At 36.7% G+C, this 17,325-nt stretch overlaps 2 protein-coding genes across 3 annotated transcripts; both read left to right on the top strand.

Moving 5' to 3' along the window:
* LOC109728714 (dynamin-related protein 1E-like) lies at positions 976-8,436 on the top strand. Its single transcript, XM_020259208.1, has 15 exons — positions 976-1,219; positions 1,319-1,382; positions 1,480-1,584; positions 2,509-2,610; positions 3,390-3,440; positions 3,556-3,617; positions 3,961-4,051; positions 4,341-4,405; positions 4,606-4,800; positions 5,739-5,858; positions 5,967-6,037; positions 6,383-6,608; positions 6,966-7,016; positions 7,142-7,531; positions 7,976-8,436. The coding sequence occupies exons 1-15, from the start codon at positions 1,076-1,078 to the stop codon at positions 8,102-8,104; spliced, it is 1,866 nt and encodes a 621-aa protein (XP_020114797.1). The 5' UTR covers positions 976-1,075; the 3' UTR covers positions 8,105-8,436.
* On the top strand, positions 9,958-16,770 carry LOC109728711 (nucleolar GTP-binding protein 1). 2 transcript variants are annotated; one of them, XM_020259204.1, is made up of 14 exons: positions 9,958-10,119; positions 11,319-11,449; positions 11,568-11,688; positions 12,032-12,096; positions 12,486-12,599; positions 13,251-13,325; positions 13,719-13,757; positions 13,884-13,955; positions 14,328-14,441; positions 14,628-14,699; positions 14,809-14,845; positions 15,461-15,573; positions 15,730-15,921; positions 16,209-16,770. In XM_020259204.1, exons 1-14 carry the CDS (start codon positions 10,023-10,025, stop codon positions 16,305-16,307), a joined length of 1,341 nt encoding a protein of 446 aa, XP_020114793.1. In that variant the 5' UTR covers positions 9,958-10,022; the 3' UTR covers positions 16,308-16,770. The 2 variants fall into 2 exon arrangements, with proteins under 2 accessions (XP_020114793.1, XP_020114792.1); XM_020259203.1 differs by having other exon boundaries at positions 11,295-11,449.

The following is a 17,325-nucleotide window of genomic DNA, read 5'->3' as shown; positions in this document are numbered from 1 at the left end:
CCGACCCCTCTCATCTAAGTATCCGCACCCGAGCTCTTAATCGGATCCAAATCGGATCAGATCCGCTAACCCATTAGGTTCGTTTAATCCACATATCCACCATCCAAACAAAATCAAATACAATCACAGCAACGGCCGAGATCTACTCAAAAGATCACACGCACTCGCATAATATATCTATGCGAGTAGACTGATAAAAGTGATCCGAGCACGACACTTGTTCCTTTATTTTGTAGTCCACCAACATTTCTCTGGGTACGTTTTTTAACTCGGGTGGGCCCTACTCACCGCCATAACCCATTACGCTACAATGGGAAACGGACGGAGGTGATCTCCCACGGCCGGAGTTCCAACGGTAGATACGCGATCCGCATAGGAAAGTACTATGCGGTGTATTAGCACCGTCCTGAAACAGAGACCGGTCGCATAGAGGACCGGTAAAATGCCACGATATAGTCCCTGTACTATTCTATATTTGGAAATCAGTCCCTGTATTTTTTATTGAATAGTCTGTTTGCGAAACTTTTTATAATTACGCTTTAGTCCTCTGAGCGTGTGAAAACTAAAAAGTAGGATTTTAACGTGAAGTCTCTACATTGGAACTACATGTAAATTTTCGAAAATTTTATTTTAAATATGTAAAAATTTGTATGAGAAAAGCAAGAATTTTTTATCAAATAAGATAATTATTAGGCATAGATAGGTAATAAATCGGTAATTAAATAATTTTCATATCTCAATTTTTATTTTCTATTTTTATAAATAATATAAATTATATGAAAAAATTATAGATAGAACACTATAACGGATATAAATAGACATATTAGGGGATCATTTCAGGGACTTAAATGTTAAGAACAAATTTCTTGGACTTGGTTGAAATATTGAGATGGTAGAGGGACTATCCATGCATTTTACCCTCTAGTAGGAAAATAAAAGAAGAGCAGGGAAAGCAACGTCACAGAATCGTTTGAACGCTCTCTTCTTCTTCTTCTTCTTCTTCTTCTTCTTCTTCGTCTACGCGGTTCCTTCGAAGGCGAGGGTTGGAGTTAGGGTTAGGGTTTCGGGGAGAGAGATGGCGACGATGGAGAGCTTGATCGGGCTCATGAACCGGATCCAGAGGGCGTGCACGGTGCTCGGCGACTCCGGCGGGGCCGACGCCGCCTCCTTGCCCTCGCTCTGGGAGGAGCTCCCGTCCATCGCCGTCGTCGGGGGCCAGGTTAGGTTTTCTCCCCTCTCCCTCTACTCATCGTCTTCTCCGATCCTCTACTTCGTCTTCTTAAACCCTTCTTCAACTCGCTTTGATCCGTGAGAGCAGAGCTCGGGGAAGTCGTCCGTGCTGGAGAGCATCGTCGGAAGGGACTTCCTCCCCCGTGGATCAGGTTCGTTTCATGTAGGGTTTTGATCATGCGTTGTTCTTGTGCTCTATTGGTTTTGAGTGGATTGGATTGAGGGTTAGGGTTTTGGGTGATGTTGAAGGGATCGTGACGAGGCGGCCGCTGGTGCTGCAGCTTCACCAGACGGAGGGACCTCCGGAATACGCCGAGTTCCTGCACCTGCCGAAAAGGAGGTTTACCGACTTCGGTATGCTCTGCTCTGATGAATTGTTTGCTGTAGTAGTTGTGACTGGTTGATTGATGTATCTTTTGTGTTCTTGCTGCAACCCTGTTTTGTTTTTGATAATATGCGCCTGTTTTCAATTTGTTTTATCCTTGTTGAAGTCTCTGGCTTGTTCAAATGCTTTAAATATGAGATTTTCCTTTTATGATAAAATGATGAATTTCACATGTTCTTAGGATGATTGATACGAGATGAAATAAAAAGGGAGGAATTTGAAAGACGCTTGTCGGAGTGAACATGCAGAATAAGGAAAATTATAATAGAATAGAACTGAAAAGAAAGAGAGAGCATGCAAATCATTTTTTCCAAGCATATGAAGAACATAATCATATGCTGTAAGATTTTGCTGGATTTTGTTGAGAGTTTTTGCATATCTAAAATATCAGGACAAGTTTCTTTGTCGGCTTAAGCTTTTAGAGAAAAACAGCTTTTTTCCATATGATATTAGGAAATCCCGAGTTTGAATCTCACTAGCACTCATCTGTCGTTTAATTTAAGAAAGCCTCCACCAAGTAGTTCTAAACTTGTCTTGGGCTTTTAAGGGCTTGTGATTGTAATTGGAATCGGAAATGGGTTCCATAGGGGTTCCAATTGTCATGGGGATGACCAACTCTGTGACTTTGTTTGGCTTCCAATTGGAATGGGAATGGAATGAACGTTTATTGAATCACCCAGGTGGTGCAATCTGTGCAAAATGTATATTTTAAAAAATTCTATTAGAGACACCACATAGCACACATGTTTGCAGTCATTTAGTATGGTATTGATGGTAACACATTTTGTGCCTGTTTGTGACATTGGGATTCTATAGGAAAATTATATGTTACATGCCGTCATCATATTTATCATTTTGAATGATGATCTCATCTTTTTGGTCCTATCATGCAGCTCTTGTTCGAAGGGAAATTCAGGATGAAACTGATAGATTGACTGGGAAATCCAAGCAGATATCCCCTATGCCGATTCATCTCAGCATTTACTCGCCGCATGGTATTTACCGTCATACCTGCTCTTTCTAGTCTGATTTTGAGAATGTTTGGCATTTTTGCATCAGCTACTATAACATAGTGGCTTATTAGATTTGCTTTTAAGATTTTTGTGAAAGGACTGGTCTGTAAACAGGGCTCTGCTTTTGAATTTTGCTGATAGCAATTGTCAATTATTATTATTTGACAGGTTGATGTCTAATTCCATCCCAAAAATTCTCTCTTTTTTAAGAAATTAAGAAATTTTTTTACATGAGAGAGTCTTAGTCACAATAATGTTATAATAACAGAATAATACAATACGAAAAGAGGCATAGAAAAATGTATTCTATGGGGTTTGTATCCTTGATGGCATTCTGCTACCTGAGTGGCTTTATTATCTACAGAGATATCTTCTTGTTTCAATCAATTATTCCTTCGTTGGTCCATGTTTTAGAGGGATGTTAGGAAGCATGGTAGGAAGGATGCTAAGAAAGAGAGGAATGCTGTTGTATGCTATGTTTTATAGTCCCTCTGTTCTTTTTGCTACTTCTTCCGAAGTATTTACTATGATTTGGTAAATATGACATGCTTAAGGCGTAGCATATTAGTCCAAAAGTTTTTTGGTCCGGCGATGCATATTATTCCTTGTAATTTTCTTTTGCCTTCTTCTTTAGCACACCAGGCCCACCATATCCGCTCTTCATTTGCTATTTTGATATCATATTTTTGTGATCAGTTTTCACACCTTCTTCAAAATCTGATGTCCCTTGATACTGTCTGTTGCTTTGGTTTGCTTCACAGTTGTGAATTTAACATTGATTGATCTGCCTGGACTTACAAAGGTTGCTGTAGGTATGTGTTATTTCCTGATTGTTTTATTTTTCACTTTTTTATTTTGTTAACATGACCCTTTGATCAGTAATGAGAATCTTGATACTAATTATTCTTTTAAATGGTTCATTTTCAGAGGGGCAACCAGATAGTATTGTCGAAGATATTGAAAATATGGTGCGGTCATATGTTGAAAAGGTATTAAGTGAGATCCATGAGGAATTTTTACCTATGTTGGTTGCAATAAGTGTATTCTGAGATTGAATTGGGTTGCCAATCTATCATCTGCTTTTATGGACTTATGTTTACTTCAAATCTTCATATCATATTCATTGGTGCACATGAAACATAAACTACACCATGCTCAATCTCACAAATGATACTTATTTTTTATCTCGCTTCTTTTCAAATTTCTAGTACCTATGCAAAATGATCTTTCATCTGATGATTTTATGCTTGAGTGTATGCATTTCTCATGTATGTAGGTTCCAAGATTCTGTTAATATGATTATTAACACAATTACTCTGTTTCCTTTTGCAGCCTAATTGCATAATACTGGCAATATCACCAGCTAATCAAGACATTGCGACTTCTGATGCAATTAAGTTGTCTAAAGAAGTTGATCCGACAGGTATTAGACATCCAGTATGTACATGTAATTTTGACTGCCTAATCAATTCAAAAAATTGTATTGAAGATGATGATACAAAAATTTCGATGACCACATCAGCAGCAGCAATAGTGTTGTTAGCTCAAAACTCTTGTTGCAATTAACTATGTGTTTTTTGTAGTAGTTTTGGCGCTGCTGCTGTTTTTGGTGATTTATATATTATTATGCAAGGTGTCACTAATTTCTGTCAAGTGGGATGGTTATTTACTATTGTTCTTTACCGATAAACCTCTTCTTGAATTGTGTTTAGGTGAAAGAACATTTGGGGTGCTGACCAAGCTGGATCTGATGGATAAGGGAACAAATGCTCTTGATGTAAGGCTCAGAAACATTTTTCCATCTTCAGAGCTTTTCTCAGTTAAATCCAATATATATGTCCGACCGTGCTAATTAGAAGATCTGCATCTTGTTTATTTTCCTGTTTTATTCCTGGTATATTAAAATGACAGTTAATAACCATCTTCACTATTACCTGTCTAAACTGTCTTTTCTATGTAATGTGTTGTGTACTGAAGGTTCTTGAAGGTAGATCTTATCGGTTGCAACAACCTTGGGTAGGAGTTGTTAACCGTTCACAAGCAGATATAAACAGGAATGTTGACATGATTCTTGCCCGGCGAAAAGAAAGAGAGTATTTTTCTTCCAGTCCTGACTACTCACACCTTGCCAGTAGAATGGGTTCTGAATATCTTGCTAAGCTTCTTTCACAGGTAATTTATAGTGAGATATTGACATGTGTACCACTGCAAAATTATCTATACTCTTCAAAGCTTACTTTCCAACATACATACATTTTCCCGTATAAAAATTTCCCCCTGGTAAAAATATTTTTTAAAATGCAAATGCAAAACTAACTGCCCCCATTGGATTGCTTAGGGTGTGTTTGGTTCCACGTAAAACTGTGGAAAAAAAAAAATTTCGGTGGAAAAAAATTTTCGGTAGAAAAAAACTTTTACGTTGTTAGTGTTTGGTTCGTAGGAAAAGAAAAATAATTTTCGGTGAAGGTTGTTTGGTTGAACGTAAAAGTAAAAGAAAGAAAAAAAAAATTATAAATAAAAATTTATTATATATATATATATACATATATATTTATTTTATATATTATATATTATTAATATATAATAATTATCATATTACATATATATTAATATTANATATATATATATATATATGTAGTCGGAGAGAGAGAGGTCCATCATCATGGACCTCTCCTCACGCGGTCCACGAGGTGGACCGACCTCGTGCACCGCGTGAATTTCTTCCGCTGCGCGGCGTGCCCAAGGCCGCGCAGTTTTCGTTTTCCGCTCGATTTGGGCGGAAAACGAAAACTCAACTTTACACACAATCCGTAAAAAAGCTTTTCCGAAAAAAGTTTTTTACAGACAAACAAACACCAGATTTTTATTTTTCAATGGAAAAAAAATTTTCGGGTTGGTTTTACGACTAACCAAACACCGCCTTAGAGAAGGGGTTTTTTCCCCCCATAGTAAACTGCACTTTAAGTTTTAATGCATGAAAACTCAGTTTTGTAACAGCATATGCATAAATAGATGATTTTGTAGATTTAAGGGCTCTGTACTATTTAATGATATTTTCTTGATGAGTTTGGTGGAGATACAATGACCATATCGCAATGATATTGTTTCAGCATCTAGAGACCGTCATTAAGGCGCGCATCCCAAGTATCACATCGTTGATCAATAAGACCATTGATGAACTTGAGTCGGAGATGGATAATCTTGGTAGACCAGTGGCAGTTGATGCAGGGGTGAGGAATTTATATCTGCACTTTTGTCTTCCTTTTTTCAGGAATTTCAAAACTCTTTCCTTTTTTATTCACCAAATTTAGGTTGCTGAATGCTATATGTACCTCTAGGCCCAACTGTACACTATTTTGGAACTCTGCCGTGCGTTCGACCGGATTTTTAAGGAGCATCTAGATGGAGGGTAAGAAGCTAATTTCTTAATGATTCAGAAATCTTCGCAGTTCTCTCTTTCCTGATACTAATAAGTGTACACACAGTAATGCCATGACAATTATGTCTTAACGTTTATTCCCGTTGGGATTTTTGTCGTTGTTACGATAGACCTACATAATTACTGCGTGTTGGCACACGTGATATTTGGATGTTGTTGTGATAAACTAATTGTTTAAATCAACATGTTGAGCTACAGTCTGACACAAACCATATCTTTGTTACAGAAGATGTATGGTTTTATGCTCTCTAGCTTATGATGGGTCCTTCGATTTTAACTTGTTTATTATCTTTTACTTGAATTGGGTAACCACAGGCGGCCGGGCGGTGATCGAATATATGGAGTGTTCGATAATCAGCTCCCTGCAGCTCTAAAGAAGCTCCCATTCGACCGATATCTCTCTCTCCAGAATGTGAAGAAGGTGGTCTCTGAAGCAGATGGGTATCAGCCTCACTTAATTGCTCCAGAGCAAGGCTATCGGCGGCTAATAGAGGTCGCTCTGAGCTATTTCAGAGGCCCCGCCGAAGCATCGGTGGATGCGGTAAGTGAGTTTTCTTCCTACTGGGTTGAAATCGAAGTGTATGAATGTAGAGAAATTAGTTCTGGAAGAAGAATATAAAAACAACGGAAACTCTGGTATGGATAGAGTTGTAGTAGCAAAGTTTTAGTTTGTACAAAGGGATGATCTTTGTTTATCTATTTGACAAAGTTCTCATACACGGATGATATCAATTTATTTAAGATATATTGATAACATTTTCCTTTAAAAGCATCGGCCAAATTTTCAGGCCGATTTATGATTTCACCATAATTCAGTGATAGGTGTGCGTACCATGTATGAATGTATATTCTCAAGTAAATATTAGAGTTTCAAACTCTTAAAATCACTGTGTTTCAGGTGCATTATGTTCTAAAGGAATTGGTACGCAAATCTGTAGGAGAGACTCAGGTTAGTTAGTTTGATCTCTTTTTCTCTCAGTTAGATGCCATCATATGTTTGTTTAATATTATTATATTTTTTTCATATTTGTTCACAAACTGACACTTTTTTTTTTTCCTTTTAATAATAAATAGGAGCTTAAAAGGTTCCCTACTCTCCAAGCAGAGATTGCGGCTGCTGCCTACGAGGCGCTGGAGCGGTTCCGCGAGGACAGCCGCAAGACCGCGGTCCGCCTCGTCGACATGGAGGCATCCTACCTGACCGTCGAGTTCTTCCGGAAGCTTCCGCAGGAGGTCGAAGTCAAGGGCGGGACCGCGGCCGCTGCCGCTGCCGCAGCCTCCACCACAATTGACCGGTACAGCGAGGGGCATTACAGGAGAATTGCCTCCAACGTGTCCTCCTACGTAGCCATGGTATCGGAAACGCTCAAAAACACGATTCCGAAAGCGGTGGTTTACTGCCAAGTCCGAGAGGCCAAGCGGTCCCTGCTCGACCATTTCTACACACGAGTCGGGAAGAAAGAGGTATGTTTCTACTGCGACAGGCAATGACCTTCCATTTCAATTTCATTCTGCAGGCTTCGTTTTAACCCGAAAGCTCGTCTCTAAACATTCCCCTTAAGTTTCAATAGAGGAAAACCTACCTATGCTTCTGCGGCGAAACATTTTCGGATGTTAGTAGTAACATGGAACGAACTTCAGGGACTAAACGATTGCAATTGAAACTTCGACGACGAAATTGAAATGCTGGTCAAGCTTTAGGGACCAAGATTGAATCATTTTAACTTGTTTTGATAATCGGCCAACTAAAACTAACGACAATTCACGGAAAGCGAATAACTCGCAAAGATGTCCATCGAAAACCTAAAAAGTTAAAACTTTTCTCTGCGAACACAAGCAAATTTTTTTTTTCCCCCTTGGTAGTTAAAATGGATTTCTCTTTCTTTTGCTGGTCCTTCTTTCTTTCAGACGGATCAGCTTGGGCGAATGCTGGACGAGGACCCGGCTCTGATGGAGCGGAGGCAGCAGTGCGCGAAGCGGCTCGAGTTGTACAAGTCTGCGAGGGACGAGATCGACTCCGTCTCGTGGGCGAGATGAGTAGCGAGGTTACATTTATCCATGCGCCATTAAAATCGTCGAAAACCGTATGATGAGAGCTACAGAGCTACAGATTTGATTGTTGTTTGTAATTTTGTGATCATACATAGCATTTCTGAGACCCCTAATTCGGTAGTTCCCCCCGTCCATCACCATTTCTTTTTTGAAATTCTTAGATACGTTGTTATACATTGCCTCTTGTATATATATATGCATGCACATGCACTACCATGCACACACACACACACACACACACACACACACATATTTGATTATTACCATGTAGAACACTGATAGTTCTTGCTATATATATTTACTCTATTGTATGCTTATTATCTATTTTTATTTTTTGCTTTATTGTTGGAAATATATTATTAGGTGTTCTCACTTTTAAAACTTTGGGGCAAATTTTTATTATTTTGTTCCGGACTGCTATTCAGTTGTTTCCAATTTATTCTTCATTTTTCAAAATAAAAAAACCTTCTAATTAATTAACTCACTTTTTTACTTTTTCGACTCTCAACAATTTATATTTTATCTTTTTAAAATTTTGAATCGGTACATTTAGATTTCTGTGTCAGAATGTTCATCGCTATTCTGTTCATTTTCTTATATTTTATATCAAAATATTTTTAAAAAGTAATAAAAATATATTAAAAAATTATTATTTTTTTACAGAATAAGTAATTAAGTATGAGTAATTTGATTATTTCACTCTTTAAAATGTCGTAATCTCTCAAATATATTTCTAAAAGTTTAAGAGGGTATAATATAGGTTTTTTAAAGTTAAGAAAAAAATAAAATAAGCGAATATTTATAGAAAAGTTTTTTGCATTTTAGCCAACCACATTTGGAAAACAGGGTGATATCCTTAAACTTTAGCAGCTTTACAAATTGATTTCTAACATTTTAATTTTGGTAATTGGACCTTCTAAATATTGCTAAATATTTTGGTATGCCCCCTCTTCTTGAGAGCTAAGCTATGAATTAAACATTTTTATATAAATTAAGAATTCAAAGAAAACTATGTTTATTACACAATTAATTTCATAGAAATTTTAAATGTAGAAAAAGAATAATCCTATGCTATTCACATGGATGCCTACGTATCACTTTATCAGTTACGTCCCGCTATCGCTAATTTGGTCGATCCGGGTCCGTACACAGACACCAAACGGACAGCACCTTCCCTGTCCGCCCAAGGCTCAACAACAGCGAGTCCGCCCAAGGCTCAACAACAGCGAGTACATGTATAAAGAAATAAATAATTCTCAGAATAATATTTCAATATATATGACTGCACGAGGGCAAGCAACAATAACAAGTGAAAGTAAACTAACTAAACATGCATTCACTATACTTTGAAAAACTTTAAACCAAAACCACTCGAGCAGATAACTATAACTATTTCTATGTTCATCTAACGGACTTTTTGGTTATCCAGGAAATTATAATTTTTTTTAAAAAAGTTTTCTACAAAAAAATTTTTTTTTCGGATTTTTTTTTTCAGATTTTATAGAAAATTAGTATTTTTATTTTTCTAGAAATAATTCGAAAAATGAAAACACTAATTTTCCATAAAATTTGTAAAAATAAATTTCAAAAAAGTTTTAGATGAAAAACTGAAAAAATAATTTTTCGTAAAATTTTTTTTTCTCAGAAATTTTTTTAATACTTTGCCGAGGAACCAAACAACCCCTATAGTATTTGAGCGTGATAAAATTAAGCTGGGATCGATTGCGAAATAAAATATTTGAAGGGGTTCAAATGCAAAAAAGAATAACGAAGCATCATCGTACTTCGCCGAGAGCGAGCACTGGAGCGGGGGCGCTAATATATATATATTAATCACACTTCGCTCCCGATCCCCAAAAAAAAAAAAAAAAAAAAGGGAAAAAAAGAGGGGAAAATTGAAGGAATGAGAGCATCCAATCTCCTTCATCAGCTGCAGATTCCTCCCACAAATTTAGCCAAGCGAAGCATCAGAAGATTCAGCAACTCTCAGATCCCCAAAGGTTTTTTTTTTTTTTTTTTTTTTTTTTTTTTTTTTTTTGTGGCTCTTTTAATTTAAACTTTTGTTTTTGTTTAATCTTTTATGGATCCTTTTATAGTAGCTTATTTTTTCATTTGTTTTATTGTAAATTTCCTGCTAAATTCAATGCGAACTGATTACACCAACTAAAATTTTCTTTATCTTTCCCCAAATTTTCCCATTTTTTTTTAAATTTTTTCCTGGTGATTTAGTTCGTTTTCGTCATGCTTTTCGTGTATTAAATGATTGAATTGGTCGTTCGGAGCAATCCTTGTGTTGTAAACCATGTGTTTTTCTCTTCTTTCTCTGCGGCATTTCGTCGAACACCTCTCCGACAAGAAAAAATGGAAAAAATGGTAGGAGAGTTTCGTTCCTGTTATATTACGCACCAATATCAAAGCAAGTTTCTATTTTTTTGGCATGCTGTTTGTTTATGTTTTGATGGCACGTTAAATTATATGAACTATTAACAAGAATTTTATTAATTTTCATTCGTATAAGAAATATAGTAATATTTTAACAAATTAATATTTTATATATAATAAATATATATTATTATATTAATAATATTATATCTTATTATCGGTGTCCATGTAGTGACCATGCCCTAATTTTTTTTTAAACTTGTCGAGTCACCGTGTCGTGTCTGAGTTGTGTCATGTTTCCTGTTCCGTGACAGTGTCCATGGCGCTTAGTGGAGTTGCTCTACAAAGGGTAAAATTTACGTATGTTCCTTGTACTATTCCTATGTTGAGATTTGGTCTATCAACTTTTCACTTAAACAGTTTAGTCCCTGAGCGTTAAAAGATATCATGTTTTTAACATAAAATAGCATTTTTACTGTGTTTTGAAGTAAAATTAAATATCGAGACATTTTATACATAAAGGGTACAATGGGCATTTAATTAAAAAAAAATGTTAGTTTTTTTTTTTTGGATAGCCCGTAGATAATTGAAGTGTAGTATATGTAAAAGTTCAAGTAAGGAGTACATTGGTACCGGAACAAACTTTACATCAGCTCAAGTTTTATGGGAAATTTTATTTGAGCAAGCTTGGTTTTCCTCATGTATCTTTTTGTTTCAGATATTAAATAGTTTCTGATCAAAACTCCTCCTCTTGTTTCTAGTTACATTATGAACCTTTTCATTTTTCAATTAGGATGTTTTCCTGTTGGGGATACAGGTCGAAAATCGGCTTCAGAAACGCAAAAAAGCCATTCTCTTTGCATTTGTCGACAGTTGCAGTCATCTTCTTGTGAAAATGCCGAAGAGGGCACCAGAAGGTCTAATTCAGAGGATGTTGTTTTCACACTGGTAAATTTCGACTTAGAAAATTAGTCCCATGTAATCTTTTTATTTGTTTTCAATTGAATAGCATAAATATTACTTGCAATTTGGTTTAATGTAGTAAGCAAAACATGCTTGCTTTCAGGAAAAAGCTTCGAAGAAACATGAAACGGTCGGAGCATTCCAGAAGCTCCCAATGGTGATGCCGGCAATTGATATACTTTCTTCAGCTCAGAGAAAAGCGAGAAATGTCCCGCCTACTAAGGGTAATGAATTATCACGCGAGTGATTTGTGTATTTTTAATTTGTCGGATCGTTGGCGCTAAGTGTTAATCCCAGAAGCTCGAGCTGTTAGAAATACGCAACTAATTTACTTAAAGCGTATAAACACAATGCCTACATAATTTGATTGTGACTCGACCCAATCAGCCTCACGCCATTTTGAACATGACTCGGTCCAACCTAGCTTTACGCCATTTTGAACGTGACTCGGTCCAACTTGGCCTCTCGTCACAGGACAGGATGCTGATCTTTTTAAGCCAACATAATCTTCTTTTCGTGATATTTGTTTATTTGTGGACCAAGTAATTAAGGTGTTGCGTATTGTAGGTATTGCAAATATAGCCAAGCGAGAAAAAAATAGAGGTGCGAAGCAACTTGATGCCTTAATGAAAGTAAGTCATATACTTTTTGGGACTTCTACATATACATATATTCTGCAAAATCAGTTATCAATGTAAAAATCTAAATTTCAATAGATACCTCCTGGAGGTGCAGATTTTTATGGAAATATCGCCATCTTAGTTGGTGGGTATCATCCAATTCATATGGCGAAGTTGGTTTTGTATTACAAATAATCTCTCAAACAGGAGCTTTTTCTGTGAAAACAGGGGTATATACAAAAATAAGCTTTTGAAGTTTGCATGATTATTCATGTAAATATCTAAATTTGTTTAATTTGTATGTTCCTTGCCCTCGAAATTTGTCACTGCTTTTATTTGTTGTATAAACAAAACATTAATAGTACTTGCTAAGCTAATTGTAGATTATTTTTAATCTGCAGGAATTAGCTGTACCTTTGCGTACGTACATGGAAACCTTTCCTAATAAAAGATATCTACATCCATATGAGCGATCTCTCATCGAGCTTACTTTTGGTGAGGGTAACTATGAACAGGTTTGCGGCTACTCATTCTCTATTACTCTCTAATCTCTATTGATGGTTTGCTAACATTATTACAAGTATATGACTCAAGTCTCTTTAGACCCTCGAAGTATAGGGCCTTATAATTTGTGCGCACATTTGGGGGCTATTTGTTTAGAAGTCGGGGGCGAAGCGACGAGTTTGCGTAACTGAAGATTGTGGTCGTTTGGGAATGGCTACGATTTTGGACTTCCGTGGGGCCTACATGGGTCTTGAGTGCATTTTCGTTCTCAGTATGCAGTGACTTTGTATACGGTGCGAACTCGCGACATTGCACCCTCACGATGTCGAGTTCTGCCACACGGAAAGAACTCTGTAGTTCCTTGGAGTGCGATTCACAAATACTAAGCACCCCCTTCTCCTGTTATATTCATGCGGCATTTAGTATCGAACTCTCAAATCAAATAATTGTTCCTCTACAACCTAGAACTGGAGGAGAGTTTGTACATTTATCCTAATTCTTATTTGATGCTTTACAAGCCTAGTTTGGCTACAATTAATTCTGCTTATTGTGACGCGTGCATACATACATAGATTAGTATAATTTTAGACGAAATTTCATCACTATCTCTAGAACTAATTGAAACTTGATCTAATTCAATGATCTTCGCGGCGTCTTAACAGGTGCTAGGAAGAGTTGATGCTCTGAGGAAAAAGCTTATATCTGTCGGAAAGCAACATGCGTCTCTTTGTGCTCAGGTTTGTGCCATACTTTCAGTTCTTAGCCTCCTGTTTTTGAGTTAGAATAAGATATCAAATACTAAAAATTCACTTTGCCTAAATAAGTAAATAGGCTACTATGCTTCATCTACTATGTTATCTAAGAATTGCGGACTCTTTTACTTAGTAAGTGCCTAAATAAGTAAATTGATCTTTTTCTCTTTGTTATATGGTTTGTAAATTATTAAATAGACAAAGTTAAAATTGTACCAGGGAAAAAACTCCTTTTTTTTTTGTGATTTATTGTTGTCGGTTCCTGCACCTTCAAACAAGCATCTATAATTAAATTGTTACTTTAAAATACTTTTTGCTTTTCATTTCTAGAGTAAGGAGTATAGATTTTTATTCAGGTTAAATATTTAACCTTGACAGTCATCATCGAAGCGCGAAGCAGAGGAGCGACTTAATGAGGTTAGTTAGAATTCCATTTGTAGAACGGCTTTTACGTGCTCTATTTTGTTCCCTCCCATGTTTTACTTGTTTGGATGCACAGTTGTTTCCCAGAAACCGATACCATGGATTAGCTTACGTTTGCAGGGTCGAAAAAGGCTCGAGGAAACCTTTAATATCGGAAAGAGTGCTGTTGATGATCTACTAACTGTTGCAAAGGTAACAAGCAATTTTGCACACTCGTTCGTAGTACTACTTGAATAGGAATCTAAGGTAACAAGTGTTTAAGATTGTTTGTTGACCCAAAATAGCAAAAAACTGGAAAAACCTTGAGAGTGAATCAGGTTTAGATTACGAAGTTTGAGTTATCAATAAAGGAGGTTGTTTTAGATTGAGTTAGGGTTTTGTGTAGAGAAAGGGCCATTTCCCTCGACGAAAAAGAATCATAGATCATATTCCTTTATAAGAACAGTATACTAGAACTTTACCGTCGATACAGTTGTTTACTATATTTTGTTGTGGGTATCTAAAATAACCGTGAACAAATTAAACAGAATTAACGGTAAATTAACAAATTAATGGTCAATGCAGACGTTGCGTGCTATGCCAGTGGTTGATCCACGGACGCCTACGCTTTGTCTTGTCGGAGCACCGAATGTGGGGAAATCTTCGTTGGTTCGGATACTCTCGTCAGGAAAGCCAGAAGTAATTATCTTTTTTCTTTTTTCAAGCCTCTTTACGGAAATTGTCCGACTCTATACTCAATTCAGTTCGTGTAGTACTGCTGGATTATTCAATGTTTAATCATGCGGGTACACAAATATCGATTAGTATTTTTGGAAGATAATTTGTCCTACAATTTTTTTTTTTTTTTGGTGTAATTTTCTTCAGGTGTGCAACTACCCTTTCACAACAAGAGGAGTTTTAATGGGTCATATTATCTTGAACTATGAGCGTTTCCAGGTTAATCTCTCTCTCTCTCTCTCTCTCTCTATCTCGCTCTCTCTCGCTCTCTCTCTCTCTCCCTCCGTGTATGCATTAACATTAAACTGAACCATTTGAATTAATGTAGGTTACTGATACTCCAGGACTCCTTAGAAGACATGAAGGTGAGCGACCTAAAAACCTTTATTTAACCCGCAGCATATGTTATTGCCCCAAGAAATATCAAAAAATTCGAACTATTACATTCCCGAATTTGCATTCTTGATCGGCAATTAGCTGTGTTCTCTTCTTTTGGCAAGTCGAAAGTTTTTCTATGTTCCAAGTTCCAAATTGCCTCATCAGTAGCATTACAAATTTGTGCTGGTTCAAGAATTAGGCTGGAATGCTTCTTATAGCACTAAGTTATTGGTGCTATTAGATTTTCGGCCCTTGGATGAAGGGATGTGCTGCTAGGATGGTAGTGGTCCTCTAGGGTTGAGCGAACGATTGGTTGAATAATATGATCTAACGGATGAAACTAGTTAAAAGGGTAAATCTAACGGTGGAAAACTTGGTAGCACCAAGTGTTTGGTGCTATTAAAAGCACCCCAGCCAGACTTTTGGTTTAGAATTTACTGTGGAAAGTTTTTCTATGTTCCAAGTTCCAAATTGCCTCATCAGTAGCATTAAAAATTTGTACTGGTTCAGAATCTACCTATATAGGGTTTTGCGCGCGATCCCTACATATTGCATCTAAGTCTCTGTATTTTCTCTCCTGCATTATATTTCTGGGACGCCAGACGACAGGAACAACATAGAAAGATTAACGCTCGCCGTCCTCTCTCATCTGCCAACTGCTGTTCTCTTCGTTCACGACCTCTCGGGAGAATGCGGGACCTCGCCCGACGACCAGGTATACTACATTCATATGCTTGCTTTTATGTTTATTAGGTAAATTATATCAAAACATACTAGTTTGAGAAGTGTCGAGCTAAGCGATTTCGCCATGTATGAGTAGTAAATATTATAATTTCTTTCGTCGGCTTGTATTGATTGATGATTTGCGCAGTTCGTTACCTACAAAGAAATAAAGGAACGATTTGGGGATCGCCTATGGCTCGACGTCATTTCCAAATGCGATCTCTTGGGGGATTCTTCGACCGGCATCATAGAGGGCGATGATGCGGTCGCGAGGTACAAAATGTTCGGACCGGATGGATCCATTCGTGTTTCAGTGAAGAGCGAACTTGGTGTCGATGAGGTTAGCTCGAAGCTCATATGTTAAAAGCATATTATTTTGATGAAATATTTCGCATATATACCCTTCGAAAGCTTAATATTTTGCATATGTCAAAACCTGACTCTGCCCCAATGAATCGGACGACTCTCCTGGCTTAAGATAAGGGCTTCTTTGTAAGAAAATCCACTTATGAGGGTGTAGATATATATGATAATTAAAGATATACAGGGACTTATATATGGAAAAAAGATGATTTGGTGGAGATATATTTGTATAAGCCACATTTAAATTCAATTCTCTGTACTCAGCTGAAGAGCAGAGTTCATCAACTGCTGATCTCCCAGATGGCTCGGATCCGAAGCGAGAAGGGCGAAGAACAAAGCGACGGCATGATCAGCAGTTCTTAAGCCTTCCGTCTTTGCCGTATTGGTCCCTGCAAACTAAAGAATTGCGTATTTATCCTTCTAAAGTTTATAGCTCTGCAGTTATATTCCTCTTGAAAATTTGGGCATATATCCTGCCTCGTCAATCGACCAGTAAAGTTCGACCATTCTACATGATGATGAAAATTTGAGGGGGAAAAAAAATGAATTGCAAGAGTGAAACTGTAATTTGTGTCGAATGTTCGACTAATGAGGCACAAATTTTTAGAATTTAAGAGGGATGTACACGATAATATAAACTTTGAAGGGGTGAAAAAATGTAAACATTTGCAGGGATATACACGCAATTTTAGGCTCTTCTCTGCTTAGATTTACTTGTTTCATAGCGCAAGTGTAGTTTCTTGTTGAACTGTAACATTGAACAGTACTGAGTGTTGGATGCTTGAAAATTCCTTTGAAGTAAGCTTAAAAAAATTGATTTCAAATATAAGCGGCCATTAAATTTTGTGATTATTTATTGATCATTGATGAAATTTTTGGGATTTGAACAGAGCACCAAATCGAATTGATCCTTTATATACTTGATTCACAACTTTTGCTTCAATTTTGTTAAATAAGTTTAGATGATTATTTGATAATGTGATAATTTGAGTCTTTTCGCTTGTAACTTAGATTTTTCAGGCTCCAGGTTCAATTTCTTCTACAATAAGATTATTATCATATAATGATTATCCATTTTTTGTGGTCCGAGTCATACTCGGGCCTATCTTGCTTTATTGTAGGATATATAGTATTGTTTGATAAGCTTTTTGTGTAAACAAGACTGCTAGTCTAAATATTATTTCTAAAATTATTTAATAGCTTATTTTCTAAGAAGAATCAGAAGCATCATACCAAGAAGTTATATTTTCAAGGGTCATGATCTAATTATTGGATTGTGATACAGTAGAACGGTCCTTCGATTTTCTTTTCTTAAAATTTTTTTTCCCCCTCCAAATGATCTCTAGACCCAAAAATTGGAGCAAAGAAAAGTAATATGCTT

Source organism: Ananas comosus, linkage group 24, assembly GCF_001540865.1.
Source record: "Ananas comosus cultivar F153 linkage group 24, ASM154086v1, whole genome shotgun sequence".
Classification (NCBI taxonomy): Eukaryota; Viridiplantae; Streptophyta; class Magnoliopsida; order Poales; family Bromeliaceae; genus Ananas; species Ananas comosus.
Note: the sequence above shows the minus strand (reverse complement) of the source record. Positions and strands in the feature narration are given on the sequence as shown.

Coding starts and splice junctions, on each gene's coding strand:
- LOC109728714 (XM_020259208.1), top strand. CDS start 1,076: ATGGCGACGATGGAGAGCTTGATCGGGCTCATGAACCGGATCCAGAGG. Junction 3,618..3,960: donor TGCGGTCATATGTTGAAAAG/GTATTAAGTGAG, acceptor TTCCTTTTGCAG/CCTAATTGCATAATACTGGC. Junction 4,406..4,605: donor AGGGAACAAATGCTCTTGAT/GTAAGGCTCAGA, acceptor TGTGTACTGAAG/GTTCTTGAAGGTAGATCTTA.
- LOC109728711 (XM_020259203.1), top strand. CDS start 10,023: ATGAGAGCATCCAATCTCCTTCATCAGCTGCAGATTCCTCCCACAAAT. Junction 14,442..14,627: donor TCTCGTCAGGAAAGCCAGAA/GTAATTATCTTT, acceptor AATTTTCTTCAG/GTGTGCAACTACCCTTTCAC. Junction 14,700..14,808: donor TGAACTATGAGCGTTTCCAG/GTTAATCTCTCT, acceptor GAATTAATGTAG/GTTACTGATACTCCAGGACT.